The sequence below is a fragment of the Chaetura pelagica genome, unplaced genomic scaffold (genome assembly GCF_000747805.2).
Source record: "Chaetura pelagica isolate M959 unplaced genomic scaffold, ChaPel_1.0 scaffold769, whole genome shotgun sequence".
NCBI lineage: Eukaryota > Metazoa > Chordata > Aves > Apodiformes > Apodidae > Chaetura > Chaetura pelagica.
Genome location: NW_009954531.1, coordinates 165,721 through 177,791, shown reverse-complemented (window position 1 = coordinate 177,791; position 12,071 = coordinate 165,721). Strand labels below are relative to the sequence as shown.

General features: G+C 44.9%; 1 protein-coding gene across 1 annotated transcript in view; it reads left to right on the top strand.

Moving 5' to 3' along the window:
- Positions 1-4,770: 4,770 nt before the first annotated feature.
- Positions 4,771-12,071, top strand: part of BICD2 (bicaudal D homolog 2 (Drosophila)) — a 40,782-nt gene continuing 33,481 nt past the window's right edge. The window contains exon 1 of the mRNA XM_010004702.1: positions 4,771-4,977. Within this exon, the coding sequence (XP_010003004.1) occupies positions 4,867-4,977 (111 nt within the window). The 5' untranslated portion in view covers positions 4,771-4,866. The remainder of the gene's footprint in view (positions 4,978-12,071) is intronic.

Here is a 12,071-nt window from a genome sequence, read left to right as displayed (position 1 = left end):
GGGCTGCAGGACCCTGCGTACTGGTGTGGTGGGTAGAGGATGGCAGCTTGACAGGAGCAAACTTGTTAGGGCTTCAGTTGATCGCAGCTTGGCAGCACCTTCGGCAGCAGATTAGTAATGAGAACCGATGATAGCATCCGAATGACTCGGTGCTGTTCCCAGGGTGGGTGTGTTCTCCTTTGCCCTGCACCACAGAACTGGGAGCACCAAGGCTGGGAAGGGGGTCCTGTTCACTTGGTTCAGAGATAAATGGCTATTCTGACTTGAAGGCTGTGTGTGTTCAGGGTGAAGGCTGGTTTTGTTTAGTTAGTGTTAAAACCAAAGGAGGACTTTCAATGTGTGTCTCGGGCAGCTTTCTGAAGAGGTGGATTACAGAATCACAGAATGTCAGGGGTTGGAAGGGATCTCCAAAGATCATCAAGTCCAACCCCCCTGCCAGAGCAGGACCAAAACTAGGGCAGGTCACTCAGAAAGGCATTCAGACAGGGCTGGAAAGTCTCCAGAGAAGGAGACTCCACAGCCTCCCTGGGCAGCCTGTCCCAGGGCTCTGTCACTCTCACAGGAAAGAAGTTCTTCCTCATCTTGAGGTGGAACTTCCTGGGCTGGAGTTTGAATCTGTTGCCCCTTGTCCTCTACTAGGGCACAAGTGACAAGAGCTTGTCTCTGCCTTCTTGATGCCCTCATGTATTTATAGACATGAATTAGATCCCCCCTCAGTCTTCTCCTCTCCAGACTGAACAGCCCCAGGTCTCTCAGCCTTTCCTCATCAGGCAGGTTCCCGTCCCTTCATCATCCTTGTAGCCTCCCTTGGACTCTCTCCAGTAGATCCCTGTCCCTCTGGAACTGGGGAGCCCAGAACTGGACACAACACTCCAAATGAGGTCTGATGTGAGCTGGTTATACATTTGTCCAGCAGTGCAAAGTGTTTTTCAAACTCAGGGCATCTAGCTGAGCAAATAGCAAGATAACATTTTGGTTCATGAACTCCTTGATTTTGCTCTGACCTTGAAGGGAAGAAGGGAGCTTTGATAGTCCCTTAATTACTAGTGTCTTGCTGTAATTTCTTGAGTTGTCAGAACCTTAGTTGTCAGTACCTCTGTATAGGTTTTGGAAGAGGAAAGAGGAAGACCAAAATAACTTTGACTTACGTTTCTGTGTTTATTATAGTGTTAAAACAAAAGAGGATGGGTAGATGCTGGACTTTTGGGTATGGTTATGAGTTTCACATATGTCAGTAAAAATTCAGTTTCCCTTTTAATAGCTTGGTTTAAAACAAGCCTAGGCTGTAGGCATGGAAGGTAATTCCATTGCCCTGTAATTTTCACAATTTTGTTAAAGTTAAATTTCCTGTTCTGTGCAGGCTGTTGCAATTATAAAAATAGCTTTTAACGTTAATGCATGAAGTGGTTTCTAAGTATGTACAAGAGAGATAATGAAACTTGGTTAGAATGGAGGTGCTTTTTAAATGTTCCTTTATAAATCCACCCGGAGGGAATTGTTCCAGGCTGCCTGTCCTGGTGGCCATGTCTGTTAAGAAGGTTTCTTGTGTTCCTTTGTAGTGTCAGAGTCTATTTACTCAGGGTTCTGGACCCATCTTCCAGACCCCAGACAGTAATACCATCCAGCTAAGGGCAGGATTTCTGCTGAAACTCCACAAGTTTTCTGGTTGGGAGCAAATAACAGCCTTGCTGTGCAGAAATAACTGGAGATCACAAAGAATAGCAGTGTTCTTTGATAGGGGTGATCCATGATCTCATTTTCACAGCTGGTCTGTGGGAGCTGACATCTGCAGTTCCCATTTGGTTGGGTTAGTCTTGCTCTTTGCAGCAAGACACAAGAAAAGGTAAGTCTTGCTGTCTTAGGGCATGAAAAAACCTCTCAAACTTTAAAGTGATGATAACTTACTGAACCTTAAGCACCTCACTTTTACCAGAGAATAGAGGGATGTGACAGTGTGATGGAAGTATCTAAAGACAGGGAATGGTTGACAGGGGATCCTGGAATAACAACATACCTTCAAGTCTCTGAACAAAAAATGTGTTCTCTTTTATGAAAAAGTGGGAAACTTGTAAACTGACAAAAACTATAATGTAAGAGTATGGTTTATAACACAGAATGTATTGCTGTAGGGGTTTATTGAGGCGAAAAATAGACAAAATCATGAAAAACAAGGGGATATTTTACATGAGTAACTAGATGTCAATAGGTCTTCCAAATTTCTGTTAAGCATTCTGCTTCAAGGCTTAAGGCAACCCCCAACTCTGGGAGGTTATGGTATTTCTTCCACCTTTTTCTGAAGCATCAGGCATTAGAATACTCTGTAGAAGTTGGGATATTGGATTACAAGCAAGCCCAGTCTCATCCATTGTGCCAGTTTCTGTGTTCAAATACTCCCTGCCAACAGTGGCTTCTGCCACTTGCTTATGATGCTGTTCTCTTTTCTGTAGTTACAGAAACTCAAGTCCTAGCCTCTGCATTGAAGGTTTTAAGAGCAAATTAGGAATTCTTCTCAGGAATTTCTCCCTTAGGGGTATTACTGTGTTCCTCAGTTGAATCATGCCTGGACTCTGCTGTCTGGTTAATCAGTTGTGGCTTTGAGTGTCCTGAGCTTAAGCATGCTCTGCACTGCTCTCCTGCTGCCAGGAGAATGGTGCCATTCCACTGGGCAAATGGGTGCCCAGAGGCCCTGCCTCTGTGTCACAGATTTCTAATAGATGCAGGTCATTAACAGGTGGGTCTCAAGTCTTTATGGAAAAAAAAAACAAGATAGTATATTTGAGAAGCTTGCTATCCATTTAACATTTATGGACATCTTGGGTATTAGGCCTTTAAGCTGCTTTGTTGAAACTCATTTGACAAGGACTTGCACAGATGGTGCTTTGCTTTCTGTCTGAAATGTGAAGCTTTTTAATTTCCCTTGGGTCATTTCAGTGAATCTGGCTAGAATTTCTTCAGTAGTATCTCTGACTTGCTTATCTGAAATAATATTTAATCTGATAGGAGCAATATGTGAGTGTCTTTAACTGGAGGCAGACCTAACACATTCAGTCATTTGTTTCAGCCTTGGTACATTCAATAATTACTGTACTGTTAATAATGTCTGGTCTAATATAAATAAATAATAAAATACTGAAATCTGCTTCTTTTCAAAGCTGATTTATTTTTTTTCTGTGCTGATGGTAGATTTTTAAAGAGCTAGCAAAAACAATTATTTGAAAACATGATACATAGAGCTATAGGGGTTGGAAGGGATCTGTGAAGATCATCAAGTCCAACCCCCCTGCTGCAGCAGGAACACCCAGAGTAGATCTCACAGGAACGTGTCCACATGGGTCTTGAAAGTCTCCAGAGAAGGAGCCTCCACAGCCTCTCTGGGCAGCCTGTCCCAGGGCTCACAGGAAAGAAGTTTCTCCTCATGTTGAGGTGGAACTTCCTGTGTTGTCACTTGGTGCCTTTTCTCCTTGTCCTGTCACAGGCACCACTGAACAGATACTGGCCCATTCTTGACACCCACCCTGCAGATATTTATGGACATGGATAAGGTCCCCTCTTAGTCTTCTCTTCTCAAGCCTAAAAGCCCCAGCTCTCTTAGCTGTTCCTGCATGACTAGTAAAGAAGTTTCACAAAATGCTGGTGTGTCCTTGACCTGGTGTAATGCCTGGTATTAATTAATTAATGTTAGTCATGAAAACCTGCCCTGTGACCCTGGCATCCCCAAAGGTGCTGTGGCACCTGAGATCTCCCGATGCACCTTGGGTTGGGTTGTGGTGCACACACATGCAGCCGTTCAAAGCCAGTGTTATGAATCTCACTGACTTTGGTCTGTCTGTCTGCTAGGCCATGTGTTGCAAGCACATACCCACTAAAAATGTTGAACTCTTGGCTTTAAAACATCTATTAGTGACAGGCACTGACAGGTTTCTTAACCACTGTAGGCCAGGGGGTGGGGTGTCTGTAAGGGCTGCTTGCTCCTGTGCTGGAGGGCACTGCTGCTGGGAGCATCGCCTGGTGGAGTTGGAAGCAAAATGAAAACCCCCAAAAAGAAACGGAAGAAGATAGAAATTGGGAATGCCAGGACTAAACAGAAGTGTGCTGTGCTGAAGAGGTTAGATCTCTGTGACCTGCCTCTAAGTCTCTTTGCTGGCACGCTACTGGAGATGAGGTCTTGGAGAGCAGGCAGCGGGGTGAGCGTCTGCTGACCTACTTCAGCCAGGATGACCCACGTTAGCTTAACCTGGTTACAGAGCAGTCCTGCTAACCTCCTTGCTTATGGCTGCAGTGGGTTAGCAGGTTTGAGTGGGTAGTAATCTCCAGCAATGAGCAGCTGAGCATGTGAGCTCTGTCTTTGCTATAGCTGGATCAAGATTTACAGTGATTCAGTTTTTCCAGAAGTGAGTCTGGCCCAACTTAAGAGACCATGCACATACAGAAGTCTCTGATCATTGTGTAGTCATCTTGTTGAAAGCCAACGTCTTGCTTCAGCAGCAGACTCAGATCGATAGTTTGTTGTTCTTCCCACAAGAGCTTATGTTAAATGTTCTGCACTTCTCAAAACACTGGGTGCTGCATGCTGCTTCCAAAAGCCCCATGTGGCCACTTAATGGCATTTAAAGGTTTGATCCCTGAAGAGGAGGGTGAGGAGAAGGTTGCAGTGCTTTGCATCAAAGAAATATGAGGGTAGATAGTTTCAGCTATTTAAAATGGAAATGACTTATGCAGAATTCTGGGTTTAATAACAAAATACTTGTTTTCTGCTGGTTCTAGGCTTTTGGGCAGGCCCATACCAACCACAAGAAGGTAGCAGCAGATGGAGAGAGCAGAGAGGAGACCTTGATTCAGGAATCGGCTACCAAGGAAGAGTACTACATGAAGAAGGTTATGGAGTTGCAGACAGAACTGAAGCAGCTCAGAAATGTCCTGGCCAACACCCAGTCTGAAAATGAACGCCTTAATTCTGTTGCACAGGAGCTAAAAGAGGTGAGTGAAGGTGCCCAGTGTGCACCATAGCTTGTGTTGTGACTGTATTTTCTTAGGCTGTGTAACCAAAATAAGGAAGATCCTTGAGCTGATTGATACCTTCTTCATACTGGCAGCTGCTAAGATGGGTTGTGTCTCTGAGATTTCAAGGTGTTACATGCAGCCAAAGCTACAATTCAGTAGTACAGAAATCCAGCTTTCTGTTTCCATCTGTTAAACCAGCCTGTTGTGGCCACAATGGTTCTGACCCAGTACAGATTCACTCTTAACTTGTTCAAGTTCTGTAGTAACCACTGTATTGTGCCCCAGCTCATTTGACAGGCAGGTGTCTGTGTCCAGGCCATGCCAGTGCTGTGGGTCCTGCATATCAGTCCTCCTGATCAGAGAACTTTTCAACTTGGGTTGAAAAGCAGATAAATCAGTTTAGTCCAAGCACAGAGATGGTTTGGATGATGTACCTTTTCTGCCTCACTCCCAATATAGACCTTCTTGCTGCAAAGTATTTGGGCCATGATTTCCCCTTTTATGATTTTTTCTGTCCTAACTTCTAATGAGATGGGAACATAACAAAACACTGAATTGGACAAGGGGAGTAATAGTAAAGTTTATAGTCTTGTGTTTTCTTTTATGAAAGTGATGGCCTTTACTTTTTTGGAGGTTGCTTAACTTACTGCTTCAAAGTAAATTTGACCTTTTATTCTTTAAGTTCAGAAACTTAAGGGAATGAATCACTAACAAATTGACTATAAAAGTTTTATTACTTATGAAATCTGTAGCTCTGATGCAGAAAAGATGGTTCTGAGAGCTCAAACCATTGCTTAGATTTATATTGGGTGAAAGTTACAGAGACTCTAAACCACAGATAGATGTGGTAAACAATCAGCAGTGATTACTTGTGAGCTTTCTTGTACCGTTCTTTGATGCACTGAGTACAAGTTTCATAGTAAGAAATACATGGATAATAACGTTTCATGCATGATTTGTTCTCCAGACCTTTCCCCAGTTTGGTGGCTCTTTTCTGGACACACTCCAGCCCCCCAATGTCCTTCCTGCAGTGAGGAGCCCAGAACTGCTCCCAGTGCTGGAGGTGCAGCCTCACCAGTGCCCAGCACAGGGGCAGGATCACCTCCCTGCTCCTGCTGGCCACACTACTCCTGATGCAGGCCAGGATGCTGTTGGCCACCTGAGCACACACTGGCTCATGTTCATCCTGCTGTCCACCAGCACCCCCAGGGCCTTTTCTGCTGGGCAGCTCCAGCCACTCTTCCCCAGGCCAGTAGTGCTGCCCAGGGTTGTTGTGACCAACATGCAGGACCTGGCACTTGGCCTTCCTGAACCTCATACTGGTCTTGGCCCATCAATCCAGCCTGTCCAGGTCCCTCTGCTGAGTCTTCCTACCCTCCAGCAGATCAACCCTCCCACCTGGTTTGGTGTCATCTGCAAACTGACTGAGGGTGCACTCAATTCCCTCATCCAGATCATGGATCATTGAACAAGACCAGCCCCAACACCAAGCCCTGAGGGACACCCCTGGTGACCGGCTGGATTTGACTCCATTTGCCACAACTCTGTGGGCCCTGCCACCCAGCCAGTTTTGTACCCAGTGAAGAGAACACTTGTCTGTGCCATGATTCACCAGCTTCTCCAGGAGATGCTATGGGAGATGGTGTCAAAGGTCCTACAAAAGTCTAGGCAGACAATGTCGACCAACATGCAGGACCTGGCCTTGGGCCTTCCTGAACCTCATACTGGTCTTGGCCCATCATCCCAGCCTGTCCAGGTCCCTCTGCTGAGTCTTCCTACCCTCCAGCAGATCAACCCTCCCACCTGGTTTGGTGTCATCTGCAAACTGACTGAGGGTGCACTCAATTCCCTCATCCAGATCATGGATCATTGAACAAGACCAGCCCCAACACCAAGCCCTGAGGGACACCCCTGGTGACCGGCTGGATTTGACTCCATTTGCCACAACTCTGTGGGCCCTGCCACCCAGCCAGTTTTGTACCCAGTGAAGAGAACACTTGTCTGTGCCATGATTCACCAGCTTCTCCAGGAGATGCTATGGGAGATGGTGTCAAAGGTCCTACAAAAGTCTAGGCAGACAATGTCCACAGCCTTCCCCTCATCCAAAAGGCAGGTCCCATGGTCATAGAAAGAGATCAGGTTGGCCAAGCAAGACCTCTCTTTCATAAACCCCTGCTGGCTGGCATGATCTCCTGCTTGCCCTGCACTTGCCACGTCAGCTCACTCAAGATGAGCCTCTCCATGACCTTTCCTGGTACTGAGATCAGGCTGACAGGCCTGTAGTTCCCCAGATCTTCCTTCCAGTCATTCTTGTATACTTCCCCATTGACCATGATTGCTGATAAATGATGGAGAGAGGCTTGGTGAGCTCCCTCACCAGCTCCCTCAGCACTCTGGGGTGGATCCCATCAGGTCCTATAAACTTGTGCATGTCCAGGTGCAGAAGGTTCACCTTCCCCTCCACCCGTACCCACAGACACTCCACTTTGTCATCCCTGCAGTCAAGCAATCAGAACACTCCCTGACTACAGAGCCACACCAAGCTCTATCAGTCCCTGTGCTCTGCTTGGGCAAGGAGCCAGTCCCTGCGAGCACACACAAGCTCTTCTCTTTATTTCCTAACCTTTAAGAACAGCTTAAAAGCAAACTCCCCACCCCAGAGGCAGTATCATGTCTGTAACGGATTCCAAGCACCGCTCCAGAGTGTCTGATCAGCAGGTTTCAATCCAGCTCCCTGCGTCACTTCAGCTGAAGGTGATTTTTCCTGCTAGGTCCTGCCACGGATCAGCTACCTTTGCTTGGAGCTGCATGTGGTTTTAAACAACCCTCAGAAGAGCTGTCACTTTGCCAGCTTTTATGGTGGATTTTTTCTTGTGCTTTGTCCTTCCACCTCCCCCACAAACACACTTCAGTGAGATGGACCCAGTGGGAACTAAAGAGGGCAGGATGAAGGGAAGTGGGTGATGTCATGTTTCTTACAAACATAGTTATTGTCTAAGTGTTGTTTTTTTTTTAAGCTCTGTTCTGCTGAACAGGGGAAGATGCATTTAGTTACTTGACTGGTTTTAAACTTTGAATGGAAATGGAACTCATGTAAAGGAAAATAAAAATCAAAACCTAATGTGGCAAGTAACTGTAACCTTGCAGTTAGGGATTTCTGTGCCTATTGTTTTGTCTCATCTCAGTGCGTGTGTTCTTTCCTTGCCTTTTTTTAGCCTGTGGTGGGATGAAAAGGTAAGGGGAGAGAAAAATAAATTGCATTAAAGCTTTAGTATTAAAATGAAAACATTTGGGCCAATTGACCATGTGTAGTTTGGGATTGTTTTCCTCTGAAGATGCCTCTTTGTGTGTTGCATTTTGGTTTGAATTGCCTTAGAATTACTGGTAGGGAGCAGTGAGGCAGGGTGTGTGAGCAGAGATACCTGCCTTCTTCTGGCCCACAAAAAAGCCAAGTCAACGTTCCACCATTGTTTTCCAGGTAAGTGGAAACAGGAGGTTATGTACAGGCCTCCTGTGATGATGTATAGATCTAATAGCAAATTTGCTTTGAAAGTGTTGTGAGAACAGTCAAGTAACATGTTGTGGCCCTTGAAGGTTGGGAGCAAGATGAGCAGTGTAGTTTTCCTCAGTCCTTGTTGCCATGCTTAGCTCTAGCTTGCCTCATGGTGAAAGTTTTATGTTGATGTTATTCCAAGGAGACTGCTGTGAAGAGTGCTGCTCTGGTTGGAAGTACTGTGGATGAAAGTGGAATGTGATCTACTGTGGTAATTCCTTCCTTCATTGTTTTTGACTGCTGATGAGAGAGAAACTACCCTGGCTCTTCTCCATCCTGTTGTAGAGAATGTTTGTAGGCAGATCTAGGCTTTCCAGTGTGTATTTTTTGAAAGTCTGAACTATTGCCTATTGGCAGAACTAGCTTGGAAGATATCTGCGGGAACAGGAGACTTAACTTCCACATCAACTGTTCTGGATTTGATCCAGATAAGGGAACGGATGTAGAAAATGCTTGATGGTGTGTCCTCTGGCCAGGCAGAGGCCTCCTTCTATCAAAGCTACAAGGATGTTTAAAAGAAAGAAAGAAGTCAGGAAATCAACTGAGACTGAGTCTCTGCTTTATTTTTAAAGGAAGTTTTCTTGTCGGGGCTGGCTGCAGAGGTTTCTGTCTGCTGGTTTGTAGCTATCTGATAGGATTCAGAGTTTTACTATTGCTAGAGATTTTTAAAAAATCTGTTTGGTCCTTAATAGTGGCACAGGAAAGGTGGTTGAGTGGATCTGGCAGTAGCAATAGCAGTGGGTTGGAGCCAGATGCTGGCTCATGGTGTTTGGAAGCACATTCCAAGATTGTGTTTAAGATGTCCTCGTTCATTTCATGTCTTCTCAGGACACTTAGACAGAAGGGGTGAGTTGTTTTGAATGGAGAAGAGTGATATTTGGTACACCTGGAGTTGCTGTAGCAGACACAAGTGGTTTTGACACTTTCTGTTGAATTATCTAACTTTGGCCTGTTGAGACAGGCTGACGGGGTGGGTACAGATGATGAGTTTTACTGCTGTCATTAGCTGGATCAGCAGCTCCTGTGTCCTGGAAGAGTCACTGGAAGGAGTATTTGCTCCTGAGTAATTGCTAACTGCCATTCCTTTTTAATCTTCTTTCATCTCTCCTGTGTTTTAGTGGCACCAAAACAGATTTTTTAGGGTGATTAGGCTGTGAAGTCATGAGGGAGCTGTGCCACGTGTAGAGAAACTGAAAATAAATGAGTGGTTCTTTCCCAGGGAAGTCAAAGGTGTTCTGGTGATGCTGGCTCAGAGTTAACATGTCAAGTGAGTCCAAAAACCCTCGTGCTCTCTTCAATTCTGTAGATAATCTTCTTAACTAAATTTATAGATTATATACTTCACCTAGACACTGAGTAAACATAAAAACCTAAGCAGACAGCCCTGGCATCTTTATTCTGCAGTGAAGACCTAGGCCTTGGTCTATTGTGTGTAGCTGAATGCTTCACAGGACACACACAAATTGCCAGCACTCTGGTTAGAGGAGCTTCAAGTGGAAGCTGGTGGTCAGGCACTGGAAATATAAGGTGCACTGCTTTAAATCAGCCACAGTGCTTTCATTCATCTCTCCCTGTCCTTGCACCCCAGCAATATTACAGATGCTTGTCTCAACTTTCTGGGCCTTGCGATTAAAATATGTGATCAGAGATGGAGAGAGATTGCTGGGAAGCCCAGGACACTGTCAGTGTGCAACATTTGACTGTTTTAATTGTTAGCAAGTGTTTATTTTTCAGAGCCAGTGTTTTCATAATGACAGGCTGTTAGGTTGTTTGTTAGACATGACCCTATCAGCAGTGATGATGGCTGAAAACTCTTATCTGAACACAGTCATTTGATTCTTCAGTTTTCCTTAACATTATCATAAAGGAAAAGTATTCCTAAAGTTATGATTGCACTTTTCTTTCCCACTGGGAAAAGCTGCTGAATGTTGTGTTGCTCTCTGTTCCTCCCTGTTGAATGCCCTGGTACCCCATGCTGGGGCTGCACAGCAGATCTCCGAGCAGCCAGGGCAGCCAAGCCTTCAGCAGCTGCATTCCCTACAAGCTGTAGCAGGAGCCATGCTTAAAGCAGGCATGAGTGGCACTACAGCAGAGAATGAAAGGAAATAACGTTTTACTGCACTCTTAAGTAGAGAGTAGTGCACTCTGCACTATGGCTGAGTGGCAAAGAGTGTTTGAGTAGTTTATTACAATGTGTTATGGTTTTGAAGTCCTGTAGTCCATGTAGTCTGACATGTCTTTGTATCAAATCGAGAGGGCTCTTTCTTCCTCTTTTAAATATATTTTAATGCAACAAAATCATATGAAGCTCTCAAAGTTATTGCCTTGATATTTCTGGATATACTGCAAAGGTCAACAAAACTCAAACTCATGCTAATTATATAGCAAAAACGTGCTCCTAGAACACTTGTTGTCTGCACGTACTTGCATGGTGTAGAGTAAACCAGCTTCCCCATTTTGAATAGTGTCTAATCTGTAATGCTGCATGTAGAGGGGAACAGCTTGGAGAAGGAAGAGTGCAGAAAGATTTATTGTCTTTCACTATAAGAATCTTGGAAAAGAAAAGCAAAAAAGAAAAGAAAAAAATGACTTTACCTCTAGACAGAGTGGGAGAGGTGGATGCGGAGGCAGGTGGACCAGTTACACAGTTGAGTGGATGGCTAAAGTTGGAAGAAACCTTAAAGATCATCAGGATCCAACCTCCCAGCTATGAGCAGGGGCACCTCCCACCAGCCCAGGCTGCATGAGCCTCATCCCACCCGCCCTTGAACACCTCCAGGGAGGGGGCAGCCACAACTGCCCTGGCAACCTGTTCAGTGCCTTCCTGCCTTCGTGGTGAAGAATTTCTTCCTGATGTCTGACCTAAGTCTCTTTCAGTTTAAAACTGTTGCCCCTTGTCCCATATATACATATTTGTGTAAGAGAGTTGAATGCTTTGCATCAACTTTTATAAAAACAGGTTGCAGGCTAGTGAGTCCTGGGGAAAAGAAAGAAAAAAAAAAAGAAAAAGCACAGTTTCCTGTGCTCTGCCTGGTGAGATGCAAAGTGAGGGTGGCTCTGCTGGGTGTTGTGCTTATCTGGTCCACAGGTGTGGCTACAGAGTTAATCCCACACATTTTGCTGCCATTCCCATAGGTGTATAGGAAAGGCTGCAGGAGATGGGTGTGTTTGCACATTTTCTTTTTTGCCTTGAAAGCTCATAGAGATCCATGTCTTCATCAGCATTGAATCTGGCAGTTAGGCAGCAGTGTGACATGCCTTTCAACCTAACACTGAGGATAACTGTTTTTTCCCCATTTCTCCTTATTCAAGGATCCCCTGGCAACCCTTAATTTCAAATGGAAAAGCCTCAAAGCACAAAGGCTTGTGCAGAGCTGATAACCTGTGGATTTTTAGGTCCATTCTAAAGTGTAACACTAAAATAGGAACCTATAGATGTTCCTTGATTCATTGCTGTTTGGTTTTTTTTTAACAGTTCATAGAGAAGCACATTTAAATAATGCTAAAATACACTGAA